Genomic DNA, 22,996 nt, shown 5'->3' on the forward strand with positions numbered 1-22,996 from the left:
TTTTTAAATATACTAAAAAATACTACCCTGTATACTTTAAATGGGTAAATTCTATGATATGTGAATTATATCTCAATCAAGGTATTACAAAAGAAAGCAGTGCTTGTAATACAATATGGTTTGGACATCAATTTATGAGACCCTCTGATCAATCCGTTTAATTTGGTCTGAAATTTCAAATTCATTGTGACTAAAATAATTAGAGTATGATATAGTAGAAAAAGATGATAAAATGCTAATATTGGTTTAAATATAATATTCAAAATATATTGGTTTAAAAATATTATGAGAAAATATTAATACCTTTTATGGTGCTCAAAGCAATATCCCTTCTGTACAAACTAAGTGTCCAACAATAAGGAAACACAAGTAAGTTAAACTAGATCTAAAATAATCAAAACTGATCTAACCCAATGAACTCATAAATATATAAATTCTAAAACCATAATGTCAACATCTCAATTGTCTGACTGAAAAACTTTTAAGCTTTTATGCTTTCAATCACCCTACAAGTAGACAACAGCAATTTAGAAGAATAATAAAGCCACAGGAAGTAAGAGGCTGGACATGAATGGAACCTGGAAGAGAAGAGACCAGGAGATGTCACTATGTACCTTGCCATGTGACAGAGGAGCCAGGATCGCAGGAAGCCAGCACCCGAACAACACAGTCTTCAAGAAAAAAGCACTGCCTTGGTGAAGCCTTGATTTGTATTTTTTCCCAGCCTCAAACAGTGAGTAAATAAATTTTCATTGCTTAATCCAACCCATTTTATAGTATTTGCTCAAACAGTATGGGAAACTAAAACACATAACTAGAGCATTATGCTGATTTATTCGAACCCTCCTTTTTTAGCAATATAACTAACACACACAAAAAATGGGTCAAGTATAAAGTATAACTTAGCAAATTGTAAAATAAATGCCTACTCAGCACATCACAAGTCCTTTATATGCCCTTCTTGATAAGTCTTGATAGCAAGTAGAAGAACTCTTCCCTTCATGTTCTCCTAAGGAAGACTTAGCTATTCTTGCCCTTTTACACGTCTTTATAAATTTTAGAAACAGCTTATTAAATTCCACTAAAAACCCAATGGAGTTATATTAATATATTTTTAAAATTTACATATGCAGGTAGGATATATTTTTCTATAAATTTTACTTCAGTATTGTAAGAGGCATTTCATAATATTTCTTATAAATAGGAAATGTTGGGTCTGACAAGGGTGAGAACTAATGCTCTCAATGAAACAAGGATGTGGGACCTTCCCCTGTTGAATAGGGGTCTAATATTCTAAGACTAGATCTTCTATGAACAATAAAACTCACTCAAGATGATCACTGAGAATATGCCCATTTAATGTCATGACTTAGATGTCATGACTTGTTCACTTTTTGTCTTGACATTCTTTAGGAGTCTAACTGATTTTATAAAAATCTATCACCCCTTTTATAAATTATCATGAGATGACAAAGGGGCACACACCTGGTTTCCTTATCTATGAAATGTAAATAATAATACAGACCTATGGCTTTTTTTTTTTTTTTGCATGGGCAGGGACTGGGAATCGAACCCATGTCTCTGGCATGGCAGATGAGAATTCTACCACTAAGCCACCATTGCACTGCCCCAGACCTATGACTTTTTAAATTAATTACTGGAGGTGTATGCAAAGCATCTAAGGATTCAGGTACCTAATAGAAATTAAATTAAATTAAATACGTGATGGCGATTAGTTTTATACTCACTCACTGAATAATTACAATTCACCGTGAATAAGTTTCAACAGTTTAAGTCTCAGAGGTATTTGCATTTTAAAGCTTTTACCTCTACTTGTGGAATGAAAATCTTTGTCACTTTTAGAGGAATATTGGGCATCAGCAAGCAGATGGCATAGTCCATTCAAAATTTATCCCACAAGTTAAAACTGTCGATTCAGTTTGTAAGGAAGAGATTCTGAAGCAATTCAGAAATTCTGTGTGATACAGAAAGAATACATTGCCCCACAACAGACTCCATGACAACACTCTAGTTCATTGTGCATTTTGTCAATTATTGACCACAAACATTATGCAGGTAGATCACAGACCCTACTACGCTTGAGTCTAAATGAGCTAAAACAGTTCCCAAAAGACAAATTTATCTTCAAAATATGGAGGATTTTATTGTACTGGAAATATTCAGAAGAATATATTAGGAGACAATATGACATGGTAGGAAAGGCAATGAACCTGTGGCCAAGAAAAATGGGTTTTCATTCTAGCTGTTGCATTTATAACACTAGTATGGCATTAGGCTGCGCAGTTAAGTTCTACAGCTTATTTAGTCATTGAAATGATTTTTCATTTAACTCTTGTCATCTACTGAATGAGTTCTTTCCACTTGTTCATTATGTTTTCTTCTTGGTTTCTGAAAAACTACTGGTCAGAATAAACTGAAGACCTTACAGGGGTCACTGATTCAACCAACACTGAATATAATTTCATTATCTTATCAAGTACCTTGATACTAAAAATGAGAGGGATGACTTAGGATTCCTTTCAAGCTCTAAGATTCTAAATGCTAGGTGCATTCAAGGCGGGGAATGGGAGACAGGGTTCCAATTTGCTCCCACAAAATCGCACTATACTTAATGGTAAACCCAGTCCAGAAGTTCAATCTAATATAATTCTTAGTGCCTTTTTAAGAAGGATCAGGATGGGCTTCAGAAGAAGAGGAGAGGCTGTCTAGAGCTACTAGAAGCCTATTCCTAAGGGTTGCTGGAAATAATGAAGGCTGTTTGACCAGGTACTAAGACTGGACAAGGAGATAGAACCAATTAGCCTCTAACATTTCCTTACATGACTGATTGAAATTTCAATTCTCTGTGCTACAAATTCCAAGGTAGAGATTCTATGCTCTGCACCCTATAGCACAAATCAAAAAGCTCTCTCTGCTCATATGCTCACTATCCTTGTGCTCAGCCCTGGATGCATACTGAAATGATCTAAGGAGTCTGTATAAAATACTGACGTTAAGTCACCTTAGGCCATTTAATCAGAATCTCTGGGAAGCAGGATCTAGACATCATGATTTTTTTAAAGTTCCCCAAATAATTCCACTGTACAACAGGAGTTGAGAAAAACCCACACCAAGGAAGGAAGAGCAAGCATATACTACAAGGGCTACTTAAGCACAGAAAAAAAAACCTCCACTGGAAGGGAGAAAAGGTAATCCAGCAGCTGGAAGTTTTGTTTAATAACCTGTGACTCAAACTATTTGTGTGTATGTTTATGAGTGTAAGAAAAAAGAAGATTAAATCATATGGTTTCAAGAAAAACTGTCAACAGTAAAGATAATCATAGTTAACAGAACTAACAAAAAGAACCCACAAAAATCAATTTCCACTGTATAAAAGAAATAGTAATTGCATTCTCTTAGGTCAACTATTTTCTATTTGACTAATTACAATGCAGCACAATAATAATGAGTACATTAGTATGTGTGTTGGGTTAACTAGAGTAAATTTTATTTGATTACAAGATTAACCTTCATAGTTTGTTACTCTTCAGTGGTGTAATATTAGAGGGAACATTGCTTCTAGGCACTAGGAAGTGTTAATGTTGAACATTTGCATAACTGAAGGCACTTTTCTTTATTTGCATAAAAAAGGTAACCTTAGGTCCCTTCAAAGGCGTGAGGAACAAAGAGCAGCTATTTCCAAGGTTGGAGATTCTGGAAGGATGCTTAGTCTGCAGTGATGGGGATAAGGGTGGGACAGAACGGGATGCAAATGTTAATGAGATACATCCCTGACATTCACACATCAAGAGGTACTTCATAATAGATTTTTTAAAAAGAGATAGAAGAGTCTGAAGTGATTATTATTCTGCAGGAGTTGGACACTTGGAAGAAAAAGTGGCACCACATGGAACAGCACACTGTGGCTGAATTGACCATTTTTCCTTATGAACCTAAAGACTTGGACCCATCTCTATGTTAACAGTTGCTATGACGTGACTGCCATCAGCTATAGGATTTGAAGGGATCATGACTTATTTCTCTTTGTTTTCCCATGTATTTTCAACACCAACAACAGCATCTGACACAAAGCATTCAATGAAAATGAATCAGTGAGTGAAATGGTTCTCAAATGAGTGCAAAATAATACAGTTTATTTAGTCATTGAAATGATTTTTCATTTAACTCTTGTCATCTACTGAATGAGTTCTTTCCACTTGCTCGTTATGTTTTCTTTTTGGCTTCTGAAAACACTACTGGTCAGAATACAGGGGTCATTGATTCAAGAATCAACACTGACTATAACTCCATTATCTTATCAAGTACCTTGCACACGCAAATACTTAAATATTAGTTCACCCTTCCCCTTATCTACAAAACTGTCACGAGAAACTCTTTCAAATATTTTGCTGAAATCAAGATGCGCTATGTCTACAGCATGGATTTTCTAACACCAAAATCCTATAATAAAATCTATTTATTTGGGAATAACATATTTTTAGACAATTCAAATTGGCTACTAGGTGTTATGTATTTTTTCTAAATGCTGATAAACCATTAAGTTAATTGCTGGTTCTAGAATTTCGCCAAGGATAAAAGCCAAGACAAGTGACCACTGCATACAGAATTTCCCATTTTGGGAATAAAAATCACATATAGTGTTTAACTTTCATGCTAGAAATCATGGTGAAAATGAAAATTCCAAAATCAGATCTGAAAGCTCTCTGGACACCCTGAGAGGCAATTTAGTAGAACCTAGTGATTAGAATTAATTGAAAGCAACAATATTTCTTTACTTTCCCTCTTACATTTTTACCAACTCTGGGCTTTATTTGCTTCACAACAATGTTTATCTTTTCCTTTCCTGTTTGAAGGCTAAACTACTTACTGGAGAAAATGGAAGTAAGAAAGGAGTTTAATAATCTTGTTTTATCAATGATAGCTAATAATATCAGATCATCTTTCCTAGGTGAGGACTATCCACCACCACCCTCTATTTTTCTTAAGAATGTAGCTTTAAATTAAACCTATGGGAATGAAAGGCAAAATAGAAGAAGTGAAAAACACAATGGAGGCTTACAAAAGCAGATTTGAAGATGCAGAAGAAACGATTAGTGAACTAGAGGGCAGGACATATGAAATCTGACACACAAAAGAACAGATAGGGAAAAGAATGGAAAAAATATGAGCAGGGTTTCAGGGAACTGAATGACACTGATCACATTCAATAGACAAAAAGATGAACCACATGAATATATGTGTTATGGGTATCCCAGAAAAAGAAGAGAAGGGAAAAGGAGCAGAAAGAATAACGGACAAAAAAAATCACCAAAAATTTCCCATCTCTTAAGAAAGACATAAAATTGCAGATCTAAGAAGTGCAGCGTAACCCAAACAGAATAGATCCAAACAGACCTACTCCAAGACACATACTAATCAGATTGTCAAATGCCATAGACGAAGAGAGAATTCTGAAACCAGCAACAGTAAAGTGATCCATTACATACAAGGGAAGCTCAATAAAACTACATGCGGATTTCTCAGCAGGAACCATGGAGGCAAGAAGGCAGTGGTATGATAGATTTAAGAAACTTAAACAGAAAATCTGCCAGTCAAGAATTCTATATTCAAAAAAACTATCCTTCAAAAATGAGGGAAACAGAGTTCTCACCTGCCATGCCAGAGACCCGGGTTTGATTCCTGGTGCCTGCCCACGCAAAAAAATAAAAAATAAGGGAGAATGTAAAACACTATCAGACTAACAGATATTGCAGGGCAAATTTCAATAGATTTCAAAGTCGGAGAGTCATTTATAGGATAATGTTTCATCCTCTGTATTTCAGAGAGTTTTAATCCCATCCTCTCTAAGGGCTTATGCGGTGGCCCTATTCTCTCCAAATTGGGGTGAGGACTGCAACAATGGGGCACCTTGAGGAAACCACCTTTTTTTCAGCTCCACTCTCTCCATGCATCAGGACAATACCCAGGCTCTCTGCCATCACCAGGCTCCCCCAATCCCTGTTTCATGTTTCTACCCTCTCTGAGGCCTGGGACACCAAAAGTCTTCCTGAACATGAAGGCGGAAATTCCACCCTTTGTTTCTGGGGCAAATTCACACTTACCACATGGATGGATGAGTCTGCTCCTCTGGCCCAAGATTTCTTGGTTTCAGACCTTAGCTACTATGGATCTGACTTTGAAGTCATTTTTCCTTCAATCTGTCCCTTTCCTGTCTCTTTTAGTTCAGACTGATAGTTGGTTCCATTTACACAGATCTCACAGGAAACTTCTCGGTTTTCCATGTAGTTTTACAAAGATCACACCCAATAGACAATAGGACCGTCCATAAATCCTTTATGGGTAACTCCATTTCCAGTTCTGGCTTTCTCTGAAGTGGCTGACTGATTCCATGTTAGGTTAAATCTTCACATGAGGCACAATTCTCTGGTGTCTTCACTTTCTGGAAGCCCAGAATTTTCCAGACCATCAATTATGGTTTCTCTGCACCCAAGAGTTCAGTTCTCAACTTATCTCTTTCTTGTCGCATTTTGCTATAAGGTTCAAGAAGAAGTCAGGCTGCATTTTCCACATTTAGTTTGGAAATTTCTTCAGCTAAGTGTCCCAGATCATCATATTCAAATTCTACATTCTATATAACAGCACTACTCGATTTTGCCAAATTCTCAGCCACTTTAAAACAAAGTTCATCTTCTTTACAGTTTGCAATAACACAAGCATTATTTCTGTCTAAGCCCTCACTGGAAGACACTTTAGAGTCTATATTTCTACCAACAGTCTCTTCAAAGTAATCAAGGCTTTTCCTACTCATCTCTTCACAATCCCTCCAGAATCTTCCTTTTATCCATTTAAAATGCTGTTTCAACATATGTGGTATCTGCAAACTGCAGCACCCCACTTCTCTGGTACCAAAATCTGTTTTAGTTTGTTAAATGCTGCCAGAATGTAATATACCAGAAATGGAACAGCTTTTAAAAAGGGAATTTGTTAAGTTACAAGTTTATAGTTCTAAGGCCAAAAAAAAAAAAAATGTCCAAACTTAGGCATCCAGAGAAGATATCTTGACTCAAGAAAGGCCTACATCTGTCACATGGAAAAGCATGTGGCTGAATCTGCTAGTCCTCGTTCCCGGTTCCACTGCTGCCAGCTTCTGATGCCAATGGTTTCCTCTCTAAGCATCTGTGGACCTTCACTTAGTTCCTCTGGAACACAACTCTGGGTTCTGGCTTGCTTAGCATCTCATGTGAAGTTACCTGGAAACATCTGCTGGGCTATGCATCTCCAAAATTCAATGTCTAGGCATCTACTGTGTCGGCATTCCAAACATCTCCAAATGTCTGTGTCTCTGTCAGCTCTGAAGCAACTGTGACTTCTCCAAATAGTCTCCCCCTTTTAAAGGGGATTACTCTCCATGAAGTAATCTGATAAAAATGTCACACCCATAAAAATGGCCAATCTCCATGGAAACATCTAATGAAAGGTTACCTTACAATACTGAATAAGGATTAAAGCACATGGCTTTTCCAGGGTACACAACACTTTCAAACCTGCACATTCCACCATCTAGACCCCCCCAAAAGGCATGTTTTTTCCATATACAAAATGCATTCACTCCATGACAATGTCACAAAAGCCTTAAACCATTTCAGAAACTATAAAAATGCAATAGAAAGAAACAATACCAAATCACTTTCAAATCAGCATAGTACACAAGTATAATGGTACAGCCTCTCTGGAGGGCAGTGCAGTAGTTCCACAGGAGCCTTCATCTTACCATATATTCTAGTTTGCTAGCTGCCAGAACGCAGTATAGCAGAAACAGAATGGCTTTTAAACGGGGGAATTTAATAAGTTGCTTGTTTACAGTTCTAAGGCTGAGAAAATGTCCCAATTAAAACAAGTCTATAGAAATGTCCAGTCAAAGGCATCCAGGGAAAGATACCTTGGTTCAAGAAAGCCAATGAAGTCCAGGGTTTCTTTCTCTAGTGGAAGGGCACATGGCGAACACAGTCAGAGTTTCTCTCTCATCTGGAAAGGCGCATGGTGAACACGGTCAGGGTTCCTCTCTCATCTGGAAGGGCACATGGTGAACATGGTGTCATCTGCTAGCTTTTTCTCCTGGCTTCCTGTTTCATGAAGCTCCCTGGGAGGTATTTTCCTTCTTCATCTCCAAAGGTCACTGGCTTGTGGGCTCTCTGCTTCTCGTGGCTATGCCGTTCTTCTCTACTCTCTCTGAATCTCTTATTCTCCAAAATGTTTCTTCTTTTATAGGACTTCAGAAACTAATCAAGACCCACATCTCCCTAATCCATCTTAACAACCACCCTTGACTGAGTTACATCTCCAGGGAGATGATCTAATTATATACAGTACTGAATAGCGACTATTTTGCCTTTACAAAATGGGATTGAGATTAAAACATGGCTTTTCTAAGGGACATATATCCTTTCAAACCAGCACACCATATAATCCTGCAAATCTGTTATTAGGTACATATTTCAAAGAACTGAAAATAGGGACGCAAATGGACAGTTCCACACTGGTATTTATGCTGGCAGCATTCACAATACGCAATGGATTGAGGTGGCTTAAGGGTATACCAACTGACAAACAGAAGGGCAAAATGCGGTGTATACCTACAATGGAATATTGAGCAGCTATAAGAAGGGATGAACTTGTAAGACATGTGACAATTTGAAACTATTATGTACCCCAGAAAAGTCATGCTTTAATCCTGATCCAACTTATAGGGGAGTCATTTCTTTTAACCCTGGTTCAATATTGTAAGGTTTGATTAGATTATCTCCACAGAGATGTGGCATGCCCAATTGAGGATGTAACCTTTTGGTTAGATGGAGATGTGACTCCACCCAATCAGGGTGGGTCTTTATTAGTATACTGGAGTCCTGTAAAAGAGAAAACATTTGGGAGAGACCTCAAAGCCAATGCAGGTGCAGACATAGATACTTAGAGTGGAAACCACTGGCATCAGAACCTGGAAGCAAGAGACCCACAAACAAGGACGAGCAGACATCAGCCACATGCCTTCCTAGATCAGCCTTCCTTGAATCAAGGTTAGGATGCCTTAGTAGGACATATTTATCATGTGAGAACTGTAAACTGGAAAGGTAATAAATACCCCTTTTAAAAGCCATTCCATTTCTGGTATATTGCATTCCAGCAGCTTAACAAACTAATACAGCATGCAACTAAGTGAATGAACCTTGAGGACAGTATGTAGAGCAAAATAAGCCAGAAACAAAAAGACATATTATAATACCTCACTAATGTGGACTAACCACAGAGTATGAACTCTGAGATTTGAATTTGAGATCATAGCTTACCAGGTGAAGTCCTATTGTAAAGGTTCCTAGACTGTAAGCTCTTACAGAAGTCACATCTATTTCATGAGTTGTAACTGTTATTTCTAAATTATGAGATGCTGAACTCTTTGTGTATAACCTAGTTGTTCCCTGGAATTTCAGGTAACTGTGATACCTGGGACTCAGAGCTAGAGTTCTGCAGCTATGAAAGTCAGTGTTACCCCATGCAGCAACTGTTAAAAAAGCTGAAAAAGACATCAGACTTCAATTAGAAATAAGAATGAAGCTGATATGGCTCGGAATAAGGTAAATTAAACTAAAGAGTAAAGGATGATATTGACTGTACATTAAAATCTCAAGTTCTGTGTGAGAGCAAAGGAAGAAATGTTTATTTGGTACAAAATTTCTATTTTCTGTTTCATACCATCTAATTTGACTTGTAAGCACAGTTTATTCAAACACCGTAATTACATGGAACCCTGAATAGGGAATGAGATCTTGTTGGTTTGTACAGGTTGCTGTGATATCCAGATATATCCCAGAGCAATCTGGGCAGAAGATGTATTTGTAAAGTCCCCTTGACGGACAGGGGAAAAAATGTGGAAATATTAAACTTCTCTACCTGGGAAAGACCTGCCCTTATGAAACTTATTTCTGGCAAAGGAGAAGCTAAGCCTGTTTATTATTCTGTCTAAGAGTCACCCCAAGAGAATCTCTTTTATTGCTCAGATATGGCTTCTCTCTCTCTAACCCAACTCCACAGGTAAATTCACTGCCTCCCTCCTATATAGGACATGACTCCCAGAGGTGTAAATCTCCCTGGCGACATGACCTGACCCTGGGGGATGGGCCTGGCCCTGGAACCATGGGATTAAGATTTTTGACCAAAAGGGGTAAAGAGATGCAACAAAGTTTCAGTGGCTGAGAGATTTCAAATGGAGTCAAGAGGTCATTTTGGAGGTTATTCTTATGCAGTACATAGATACCTCTTTTCAGTTTTTGGTGTATTGGAGTAGCTAGAGGGAAGTGCATGAAACCACTGAACTGTAACCAAGAAGCCTTGATACTTGAAGATTACTGTATAAGTGTATCATTTTTACAGAGTGATCATGTGACTATGAAAACCTTGTATATTCCCTTTTTCCAGCATGTGGAAAGATGAGTAAGAAAATAAAAAAAAATAATAATAAATAACAGGGGTGATGGGGGAATGGCAAGTTTTCAGTGTCCTTTTTTACTTCTATTTTTATTCTTATTGTTTATATAGTAATTAAAATGTTCAAAAATCAATTGGATGATGAATGCAGAACGATATGATGACACTGTAAACCACTGATTGTATACTTTGGATGATTATAAGAAAAAATATTATTGTTAATTAAAAAAAAAAGAGGGGGCAGGGGGACCAAGATCACAGAGTAATGTAACCAAGGAGTTAGGATTTAAGGGACGATTATGATTACTGAATTATTGTATACATATTCCTTTTTATTTTCTGCCATATTGGAGTAGATGGAAGGAAATATCTGAAGTCTCTGAATTATAATCCAGCTGCCTTAATCTCCAACAATGATTGTGCAGCCTTTACTTGTGCCCTTGTGATTATAAAAACCTTCTACTAACCTTCACTTTTTCTCATTTATGCAGTTTTTTGACTTCAGAGTCTTGTGATCACTAAAGATGGCCCCTAATGTTTATTAATGAAGGGTCTTGGGTCAGTGCAAAACTAACCCACTCTTAATCCAAAATTATCTTGATAACCGAAACTGGATCTAATCAGAATGGGCCTACATGTGCAGTAGCTTAGACTTTAACCTTATCAGTGACCTATACCTCACACCACCCATCATCATATTAAGGCCGCCATTTTCTTACATACATCCCCTGAAGTTCAGGGAGAGAGATTTTTGGACCAATAGGCCATCTGATCCCCTGCTTTGAATTTAGCAATAAATTTTTTTTCTCTTTGAAACCCCACATCTCAGGAATTGGTCATTTGTGTACACAGGCAAAAGAATCCATCACCTTTGTCCAGTATTAGTAAGATGCTTCAGGGCTCGGTTCTCACATAGCAGTTTTAGAACAACCAGCAAGGACTGGTTGAAATAGTTTCTTCGAAGCTCCAGAAAACAGTTAAAGGAATATTGTAACAGGGCAGGTGCTGAATCAAGAAAAAGGTTATTTTTTAAAGTGGTTAGATCTCCTGGCACCCTGGCTGCTCTGTTCCACCCCTCGTGGGTTCAGTGTGTAGCTAGCCCATGTTCTCAGTGTGTAGCTCCCTGGTTTCAGTTCCACAGGGAACAGAGCGGCCCTTGTGTATACACTGGGAACATATATGTTTGGCCCAATCTGTCTGATGGTGGCCTGAGACACTCTGCATTCCAGAACTTGCCCTGCCTATAGAAGGAGGCTCACTGAGTTCTATAAAATGCTGTGGGAGAGCAGTAAAGTTCTGCTGCCTGGGATTGCTGGCTGTAGGACATACAGTACAGTGAAAAGGACCACAGGGAAACTGTTTCCTAGGGTAGAGGGGACACTGAGAACTGCATACACAGAGGAATTCCTAGAGCCAAATGTGTACATGCCCAAAATAAGACACATGCACAGAAAGGACCAGGCAGGTCCCTTATACTTTGGCCCAGAGCTAATTTCTAAACTCACTGTATGGATAAGCCTTGAAGGAGAGTACTCACAGGTCAATCTAAAAAGACTGGGAAAGGTGGTTTCTTTTTCCCTTCTGTTGCTCTCTTTTTTTTCAGCTCCAGAAATTCAAGGAAAGCTCTGTCACAAAACCATCTGGATTTAAGCTTAAGGAACAGACACTTCAGAGTCTAAATTCCAGTGATAATATATTAATATATCAAAATGTCCCGATTTCAACAAAAGATTACAAAACATACAGATGAACGGGAAGTGACAGTCCACATGAAGGGTAAAATTAAAGCATTAGAAACCATCAAACAGGAAGACCAGACCTGCAATATACCAGATGGAGGCTTTTTAAAAAAATGGTCCTATATATTCCCAAGGAACTAAGGGAAATCAGGAAAATGATGCATGAAGACGAAGAGAATAGGGAGATGGAAATTATGAAAAGGAACCAACTAGAGCTGAAGACCGTAGTAACAGAAATTTAAAATTCCCTAAAGAGATTCAACAATAGATTGGAGCTAGCAAAAGAAAGACTCAGAGAACCTGAAGATAAGACAATTGAAATCATTCAGTCTAGGGAGAGAAAAAAGAAAGAATGAAGAAAAATGAACACAGCCTGAAGATCTGTGGACAACAGTAAGGGCATCAATATATATATTGTGAGAGTACCAGCAGGAGAAGGAGAGAAAGAGGCAGAGAGAATATTCAAAGAAATAATGGCTAAAACATTCTCAAATTTACAAAAGACATGAATATACACATCCAAATGCTCAACAAACTCCAAACAGAATATACCCAAATAGATCCATGCTGCAGCATATTATAATCAAACTTTCAAATGCCAAAGATAAATAAAAGAATTCTGAAAGCCAAAAGAAAGAAGCAGAGTCACATACAAAGGAGTCACAATAAAATTAAATGCTAATTTCCCATCAGAAAAGGTAGTTGGAATGACATTTTTAAAGCATCCAAAGCAAAAAATTGCCTACCAAGAATTTTATATCTGGCAAAACAGTCTTTCAAAAATAAGGGAGAGATTAAAATATTTCCAGGTAAACAAAAGTTGAGGGACTTGGCCACTACTAGATTGGCACTACAAGATATACTAAAGAAAGTTCTGTAAATTGTAAAGAAGACAAGAGACAATAGATCAAAGCCACATGAATAAACAAAGATCTCTGTTGAGAGGAATGACATGAGCAAAATATAAATACCAGTACTATTGCATTTTTGTTTCTAACTCCATTTTTTACTTCCTACAGGATCTACAAGGCAAATGCATAAAATATTAAGATAAATCAGTGGGTGTGATTTATCACAATCTATAAACATGTAATCTGTGACAACTATATAAAAGTATGGGGATGTAGGGGAATAGGAACACAGTGTGTATAAACTATTGAAGTGAAGCTGGTATGAAAGCAAATGAGATTTGTTATAGATTTAGGATGTGAAGTTTGAGCCCCATGGTAATTACAAAGAAATGTCAGAAAACACGCACCCTCGTGGAGAGAGAACATAGAGTACAGGTTGCCAGGGGCCAGGGGAAGGGGAAAGGGGAGTTAATGTATAATAGGTACACAGTTTCTTTTTGGAGAGAAAGGGAAGTTTTAGAAATAGGAGGTGATGAGAGTACTGTGATTAACCCCACTGAATGCTGATTGAGAATGGTGGACATGGGAAAGTTTATGGTATATATATATATGTGCCAAAGGGAGGAAGGAAGGCAGGAAGGGGAATAAAGAGGCAATGACGCTTAAAGACAACACATAGTGCAGAATGGGATCTAGCAAGGGAGGAGAAAAGTTTCAAAGGGATATCAGAGGTACATATGAAAAAAATTGGAGTATAGACAGTAAATTTTATAACAATGTTAAATTTCTTGAACTTGATAACTGTACTTAAGGTGGTTACATAAGTGAATATTTTGTTCTTAGGAAACAAACATGTTAATATTAGGTGTTCAAGGAGCATGCTATATAAAACCTATACTCAAATGTTCAGAAAATGTATAAACAGACAGACAGAATGATATGGCAAATGTGGCAAAATTTAAATTGGTGGGTCTGGGTATCTATGGGGTGAGGATATGTTGGATTTTTAAGAACACGATTTGTATTATTTTTCTAACTATTCTGTGAATTTGAAAGTATTCCAAAATAAAAAGGTTTTTTTTTAAACAACAGCAAAACAAAACAAAACACTGGTTTGGTGTTAAGCTATGTTCTTTGCGTTTGCTAAAGCTGCCAGAATGCAATGCCAGAAATGGATTGGCTTTTACAATGGGGATGTATTAATTTATAACTTATAGTTCTTAGGCCAGAAAAACGTCTCAATTAAGGCATCAACAAGATAATACCTGGACTCTGAAGACAGGCTGCTAGCACCCAGGACACCGTTATCACATGGGAAGGCACATGGCTGGTGCCTGCTGGGTCCTGGGCTGCTGGGGTTTGTTGCTTTCAGTTCCCAGTCCCAGTGGCCTCCTCTGAGCTTCTGTGGGTCCTCTCTTCGCATCTCTGGGGCATTTTTCTCTCATGTCTCTCCAAACTTCTCTGGGTGTGTCTCTTTGAGCTCTCTGGGCTTTTTCTTTTATTCTCATAAAATACTTTACTACAGTAAAGTAAATATTTACTCTAGTAAAATATATACATCACTGTATGAGCCAGGGTTCTCTAGAGAAACAGAACCAATGGGATAGATCTGTACATATGAGATTTATAAAGGTGTCTCATGCAACCATGGGAATGGAAGAGTCTAAAATCTGTAGGGTAGGCTGTGAAGCTGGTGGCTCCAATGAAGGTTCACAAGAGAGGCTTGCTGGCTAAAGAAGGAATGAAAGAGTCTTTCTTCTCCCTTAAAAGCCTCCAACTGATTGGATTATCCCATTGTAGGAGACATGCCTTAGTTGATCATAGATGTAATCAGCCACAGATGTAATCAATTGAATTAATACCCTAGCCTTCCACCTTATCAACCAGCCATGAAATATCCTTGCAGTAAACAGACAGGCCAAATGGGCCTCGTCACTTGGCCAAGTTGACAACAGAACCTAACCACCACAGTCACCTTGAATGGGGTAGGTCATATCTCAATTGAAATAATCTAACCAAAGATCCCACCCACAAGAAATCTGCACCCACAGGAACGGATTAAAAGGACATGGCCTTTTCTGGGGTATATAATAGCTTCAAACCAGCACACATGTCAAACATTTAATTACTACAAATTACAACAAATCTAAGACTTAAGGAATATAAATATATGAATGCAGAGTCAATTATCACCACTCAGTATATGTTTATTATTAGCTGGTCAACATACACAATGAAAGTGGAGGAACAGGGATACTAATGGCACAACTCCCCTGGATACGCCCTGGTGCCCCAGGGTAGGCATGGGAGGCTCATAGAAGCTGGTCACTCCTTTCACTCCTGCCCTCTATGGCTCTGGGGTTTATTAAACTAAGGACTTGTAAGTTCACAATAGGATGAGGAAGAAAAAATTGAGAAAGATGCAAATTTATTTGGATTCATGTCCCTTCCATTTTTCTCTTAATTTTTACTTCTATTCACTGAAGAGAAGTATGAAATAAGACCTGTTCTCTTTAAGGGTTTATTGATATTTCTTTGGGGAAAAAAATGGCATCTTGAGAAAGACTGTGAAAACTGTAATACCCTTTGCGCATGTTTTCTGAAGCAATCACCTTTAATCTGATATCCAGCCATATCTGTTTTAGATCGCAATGCTTCAAAGATTCTAGTCTCTCTGCTCAGCACATACTTCGTGTACAGAAGATGGTTTCATTAATAATAACCGGGCGGGCCACGGTGGCTCAGCAGGTAAGAATGCTTGCCTGCCAAGCCCGAGGACCCGGGTTCGATTCCCGGTGCCTGCCCATGTTAAAAAATAAAAAAATAAAAAAATAACAATAACTAAGGGAGAAAGATCAAACTTAAATGTAGAAGATTAATCTAGAATATGGTTTTAAAGTAAGAGATAATGTTCAAATGGGGATCTCTGTATTTAAAGTTTGAAAAATCAAGCAGTCAAGCCTCTTCTCCGGGTAATGGATGGGAAAAGAAAAGGGAAAAGGGACAAGGGAGGACATGGTGATCTACATCAACAGCACTGACTTCAAAGGTGTAGAACATCTGTAAAAAGGATCTGGCTTTAAGAATGCTACCACTGTCTTAAATGTGAATATCAATTTAGTACATTAAAAATTATTTCCACATGCTTTAGTCCCTCAAAGAAACAGGTGAAGTGGATCAATGATGATCACTGTACAAAGTACAGACTGGGGAGCTAACAACTTTTCAAAACTAAGGTGACAGATAAACTCCCATTCTTCTGGCTAGGGTATGGTAGTGACGAGAAAGGGCATGAGTTCAGAACAGAACAAGTATAGAGTACTACTCAAAACATCTCCCCTGGCTCTACCAATATGACATTTTCAAATATAAACACTGCTATGGAATAAACTTTTCATTCAGGGCCCCATTACATGAATAGATTCCTTTCCTTTGAAAACTACAAAGGACGAGTAAGAATTCATTCAATCTTATGTGCCAGGAAAAGTTCTAGGTGCTGGGAGCTTCACTTCAGTTCGGAAAGAGAGTGACAAACAAATTACATAAGATGAAATAAATCAGTAAAATATGTATATCAGGCGATGATCAATCCTGTGGAGAAAAATAAAACAGTGAAGAAAGATAGGTTTTTGGTCATTTTTAAAATAGCACAGTCAAGGAAGGTTTTACTGAGAAAATGACACAGGACGAAGACCTGAAGGACGAGAGGAAATGAGTCATGAAGATTTTTGGAGAAAAGGCCTATAAACAGGGGGAACAGCAAGTTCAAAGGTCCTCTAGCAAGTGCTCCTCTCTTCAAGGAGAGCAAGAAGGCCAGTGGATAAAGTGAAGAAAACAAGGAATTGAGTAGTGAGAAAGGAAGTCCAAGAAGTGATGGGGCACCAGATTATGCAGGGTCCTTGTAGGGAGTTTAACTTTTAATTTGAGCCAGATGATTTCTTGTGGTAATACCAAACCAACTGAATGGTATTTGTTTTAACAGCAAGGAAAATAAGATACTTGGTTAAAATAACTCAGTTAGAAGATAAGGAGGGATAGATCAGGATGGGAGCTGTTGAAAGAGTGAGAAAAGAGCACGTTCTGGAAATATTCAGAAGGTAGAACTAATGGAACTTTAATGACAAACTACAGGAGGGTTTTCAGTCTGAGCAAAAGGATGGAGTTGCAATTTACCAAACTATGGAAGACTGCAGGCAGAGGAGGATTTTAGAGGCTAGCTCAAGAGTTTGGTTCCGTTTATATTAAGAGTCAGTTTAGGCATTCAGGTAAAGGTGTTGAGCAGACAGTTGAATTTATGAATCTGGAGTTCAAGGGAGAAGCCCAGGCTGCATATATAAATTTAGGAGTCTTCAGCATAGACATGGTTTAGAGTCTTTGAGACTAGATGAGATTACCAAGAACAGGGGTATATAAATAGAGAAGACAAGAGGGTCATGGACAGAGTCCAGGGCACTTCAATTTTAGAGGTTAGAGAGATAAGGAAGAAATGACAAAACACACTAAATAGGAGTAGCCAGGGAGGGAGGAGGAAAACCAAAGGAGAGTGGTGTTTGGTAGTCAAGTAAATGCACTGTTTTTAAGGAACAGGGTATGATCACCTGAATCAAATACTGCTCAAAGGTCAGGTAAGAGCGATGGATTTGGCAATGTGGAAATAACTTGCGACCTTGATAGAAGCAGTGTGGTGGTGTGGTACAAGAGAAAGCCTGTTTGGAGTAGGTTTAAGGAAAAAAAAGGGACAACTCCTAGAAAACATTCTTAAAATTTCTGGGAAGTTTCAAACTTTCTCAGACAAGCTCTCCAAATTCATCCCATTAAATCTCTTTTAAATTGTATTAAGTATTAATTGCTTAATGTATATTATAGTTAACATTACTTTTGGGTTTGTCAAATTTATGATATAATAGACATATTTTTAATGCGCTGAATATCCATTACATTAGGGTCTTCTTTACCACACATACTAATTAAACATTTATGCATGTTTTATAAAACTTTTAAAGAAGAAATAAAATAATATAGAAAGGACATTGGAAAGAAGAGATAATACAGATGTCAGAAATTGGTCAAGGAGTTAAGAGGCCTGGATTTTAATCCTAGTTCTTCCTTTAACTAGATGCATAAGTTTTTAGAAACTGGTTAGCACCTCTAGGCCTCGAGTCATCCTAAATCCCTTGCAACCTTAAAATGACATGATTTTTAGTAATCTTAAGGACCTGAAAATGTTTTACTTCTTTTGTCTTTCCAACTTAGTGTTGGTCAAAGGCGGAATTTATTTGAAACTGAGTCCTCAGTTAGCAAAGTAATTTACACTTATATTTTTCCTATAGGAAAATACTCACTCTATCACATACATCCCAGGCACAACCTATGGAGAAGAGACACTCACAATGAAAAGGTTCATAACCACAAGGGTAAATACCACTATTATACGGAACTGGAAGCTAACACTAAGGTAAGAGAGAAACGTCCTGAGCAGGGAAAAGCTGTACAACTCAGTTTAGGTAGCCCACAACTCTAAAGAAGTCAGTTTAGAGCCTGGTTTTCATTTCTCTTCGGTAATAGTGATTCTTTTAAATGCATCTAGCCCTTTCCACTTCTCTGTCAGTTCCCACAATATCTGGGGGAAGAGGAGACAGGGAGAGTTGCAGGAGGTTTCTGAATACAGAATTCTGTTTTAGATGCTACATAAAGTTACAGAGAAGAAAAAGTCTTTCCCCCCTCAGTCATGAGAAATAGAAGGAAGGCAATAATAGTAACATTTATTGAGCTTTTACTAGGTGCAAGGTATTTTTCTAAGTGTTTCATATATATTATCTAAATATTCCCAACAATAGTCGATGAAGTAGATATTAATAGCAATCCAATTTTACATATGGCACAAACAGAAGTTAAAGGTATACAGTCACAAAGCCCAAAGTAATTCAGCTAGAATGTACAGATTTAGAAAACAACCCAAGCAGAGTGGTTCCAGAGCTACTCTCTTAAGCATGAAGCCTTCCTCTCCACAATTCCCCAGAGGGGACAAAAGTTCCTAGTTTAAGGGGACGGTAAGACCAAGACTAGCGAGAATCATCTACAGCTAGTCTAGCATAGCACCTTCATATTGCTGGTGTCAGGAAACATACTTTTATGGGGACAAGATTTATAAAGCAATAAATCTGAATTCATAGAGTAACTGTAACTACATATAAAATAAAAACAAAAGTATTGCATACCTACAGATGAAGAAGAAACATAAAGATGTTAATGAACATGATGCCTTCAGAAGCTTCACCCTATTTGTTCTGCTCAGCAAGAGATGCCCCTCTCCTTTGAAGAGGAAAACTTGGCAGAAGCAATGGAGTACAGCCCCACCTGCGATGCTGGATATAAAAGGATCAAGGCTTTTAAAAAAAAAAATTATAGAGATTTCTGGAAAGATGGAGGAGAGGGATGGATTAAGATAGAGGACAGGTAGAGAATAACCTGGACTACATACAGTCCAGGAAGATTGTGATAGTGGGGGATCTTCAATGATTCATGGGAATAAGAGAAGTGGGAGCATCAGGACAGGGAGAGTGGGATGGGTCAGATCAGCAGTGCTCCCCAAAGGGTTGGATGGACAGTGGCATGCAGGGAGGGTGGAGGTGTGGATAGGAGGGAACTGATCTACCTCCACTCCAGGCTGCCCCAGCTGATGGCTGGGGAAACCTCCCTGGGCAACTGCACAGTCAGCGGTGTACATGGGGAGCCTGGGTCAGGCCATCCACCGAGAATAGCCGCATCTCTGGGGGCTGAGAGTGGTCATCCAACTGGTGACCCATCAGGTGTGTCATGAGATAGATTCAGGGAGCTCTGGGTGCTGCAGGGTGGCTGCTCCCACCAGGAACTGCTGTCCGTTTTCCCTAATGCACCAGGACTAACCATTCCACCACCGCAAGCCAGGAACACCCACTGTTGTGGGTCAGAAGCGCCCCCATCCTGCTCCCTTGCCATGCATGCTCCTACGGTCAGAAAGGGGCGGGCCTGAGGGAAGGAGGTGCCTCAGGTGTGCCACCTACTGGAGAGATGCTGTAAGTGCAAACTGGCTAACTTTCTATCTGCCTAGGTTTTTATTTCCGTTTCTCTATTTCTTTTCTTTTAAAATATTTTTCTATTTTTTATTACTATTATTATTATTATTACTTTTTATTTTAAATTATAAATATTTATATTTTACTTTCTATTTCTTTATTTTAAAATTATTTTCACTTACTTCTGTGGACACCAGTATGAGTTGATTTGCAATATGTCTTGGGTTATCTCCTGACATTGAGACCTAGTATTATTGATGTGTGGTTTTAAAAAAATATTTTAATTTTATCTTACTATCATTCTATTTTATTTTAATATTATTTTTTTGGATGCATGGGCCAGGAATTGAGCCCAGGTCATACATGTGACTGGCTGGTGTTCTGCTACTGAAATAACCTGTGTAGCCCTGCCTAGCCTTTAATAGACTAAGAAGAACTGTACCCCCTACATGAGATCTAGGCCATGATTTGGCAGGGACTTATGGACAAACCAAATGTAAAAGGAAACCATCAATGCAAAACCAAGCAATACAAAACTTTAGACAACTGAAGGAAACCAACTTGTAAAATAATCTTATTAAGATAATTAAATGCCAAATTGATCCAAAGACTCAATGCAATACCAACCAAAATACCAACAACCTATTTTGAAGACTTGGAAAGGCTAGTTATCAAATTTATTTGGTAGGGAAAGAGAGAACAAATAGCTAAAGATAGTCTACAAAAGAAAAATGAAGTGAGAAGACCATTACTTCCTGACTTTAAAGCTTACTAAAAAGCCACAGTGGTCAAAACAGCATGGTACTGGCACAAAGACAGAAGTAACAACCAATGGAATTGCACAAAGAGTGTGGAGACAGACCACCAAATCTATGGACAACTGATCTTCAGATAAGGCCCCCAAATTCATTTAACTGGGATAGAATAGTCTTTTCAATAAACGGCCATGGTAGAATTAGATATCAATAGCCAAAAGGATGAAGGAGGACCCCTATCTTACACCCTATACAACAATTATTTCAAAATGGATTAGAGACCTAAATATAAGAGCTAATATCATAAAACTTCTAGAAGAAAATGCAGGGAAACATCTTCAAGATCTAGTAATAGAAGGTTACTTCTTAAACTTTACATCCAAAGCACAAGCAGCGAAAGAAAGAACAGACAAATGGGAACTCCTTAAGATCAAGAACTTCTGTGCCTCAAAGGACTTTGTCAAAGAGGTTGAGTCTTTGTGGCGGAATTTTCATCTACTGTGCCAGAGACCCAGGTTCGATTCCCAGAGCCTGTCCATATGAAAAAAAAAAAACATGGCCACGGTGACTCAGCAAGCAGAGTTCTTGTCTACCACGCCAGAGACCTGGGTTCTTTCCCAGTGCCTGCCTATGCAAAAAAAAAAAAAAAGTTGAGTCAGCAGCCAACTTAGTGGGAGAAAATATGTGGAAACCCCACAGTGGATAAAGACTCAAAAGGAAAGAACAACCCAATGATAAATTGTGCAGAGTATGTGAACAGACAGACACTTTCTTCTGAAGAACAAATACAGATGGCTAAAAAGCACATGAAGAGATGCTCATTTACATTAGTCATAAGGGAAAGGCAAATCAAGACAACAGTGAGATATCACCTCACACCTATAGGAATAGCTGCTATTAAACAGAAACTACATGTTGGAGAAGATGTGGAAAAACTAGACATTTATTCACTGTTGGTAAGAATGTGTGATGGTGAAGCCGCTGTGGAAAACAGTTTGGCAAGTCCTTAGAAAATTAAATATTGAGTTGCCCTATGACTCGGCAATACCAATACTCACTATATATACCGAGAAGAGCTGAAAGCAATGACATGAGCAGATATATGAACACTGATGTTTATAGTGGCACTATTTACAATTGCCAAAAGATAGAAATCATCCAAGTGCCCATCAACAGATAAGTGGATAAATAAAATTTGGTATAAACATATGGTGAAATACCACGCAGCCAAGATGAAATGAGATGCCAAAGTATATGACAACGAGGATGAACCTTGAGGACATAACACTGTGTGAAAAAAGTCATACACAAAAGTACAGTACTGTATGATTTCGCTATTATGACTCAAGTAAACGTAATCTCAGAGGTTACATTGTATACTATAGCAGACCTAGAGGTACACAAAAGCTAGAGATGGGGGAAAGACAACCCAATGAGGTTGAACCTAAATGCAAGGGAACAGACAGAAGTGATGGCAATTAATGAGCATCGTTATCAGTAACATTACCATATTCAAGGTAAACATGATTGAAAGGAGATGTACAGTACCATGTATTTCACTGATTAAATCTACAATTATAAATATAAGTTCTCACATGAACTATTTCAAAGGCTCGCTAGTGGACAAAATTATTAGTAGAGGAGTAGAGGAAAAACTAAAATGCATGCTATGGTCAATAGTTAACAGGAAGATATCAACAGTACCACAGCAATGCCAGGGGCAACTAATTGGGTGGGAGGGGCAAGAAATAAGGGGTAGTTTTGATTTGATAGTTGGTTATGCTGTTGTTTGCCGGCTGTTCGTCGCTATGGATCAATGATACTTATCTAAAATTGAGAGTGCTGCTGATTGTACAGCCAAGTGAGGATACTGTAAGATACAGTTTGTTTATTTTGGACATTATCCATGATGCTCAACAGATGGAGGGAGCTGAAGGGCACAATGCCTGAGAAACAGAATTGAGAACTGTGATAAATTTAAATGATGAAATATGGGGAGGCTACAAAAAGGAAGTACATCAAGAGGCAGGTAGCAAACTGAATAAACCTTGGGGACAATGTATTGTACAAAATAAGCTAGAAATAAAAGAGCATATAAG

At 38.1% G+C, this 22,996-nt stretch overlaps 1 protein-coding gene across 4 annotated transcripts in view; it reads right to left on the minus strand.

Annotated features, from left to right (window-relative positions):
- The window catches only part of BTBD9 (BTB domain containing 9), a 540,815-nt gene that overhangs the window by 285,111 nt on the left and 232,708 nt on the right, over window positions 1-22,996 (minus strand). For 3 of the 4 annotated variants that reach the window (XM_077161670.1, XM_077161671.1, XM_077161672.1), the window contains one exon: window positions 5,672-5,707. The exons of the other annotated variant lie outside the window; for it this stretch is intronic. In XM_077161670.1, the coding sequence (XP_077017785.1) occupies window positions 5,672-5,707 (36 nt within the window). The remainder of the gene's footprint in view (window positions 1-5,671; window positions 5,708-22,996) is intronic. 4 annotated transcript variants of the gene reach the window in all.

The sequence above is a fragment of the Tamandua tetradactyla genome, chromosome 5 (genome assembly GCF_023851605.1).
Source record: "Tamandua tetradactyla isolate mTamTet1 chromosome 5, mTamTet1.pri, whole genome shotgun sequence".
Lineage (NCBI taxonomy): Eukaryota > Metazoa > Chordata > Mammalia > Pilosa > Myrmecophagidae > Tamandua > Tamandua tetradactyla.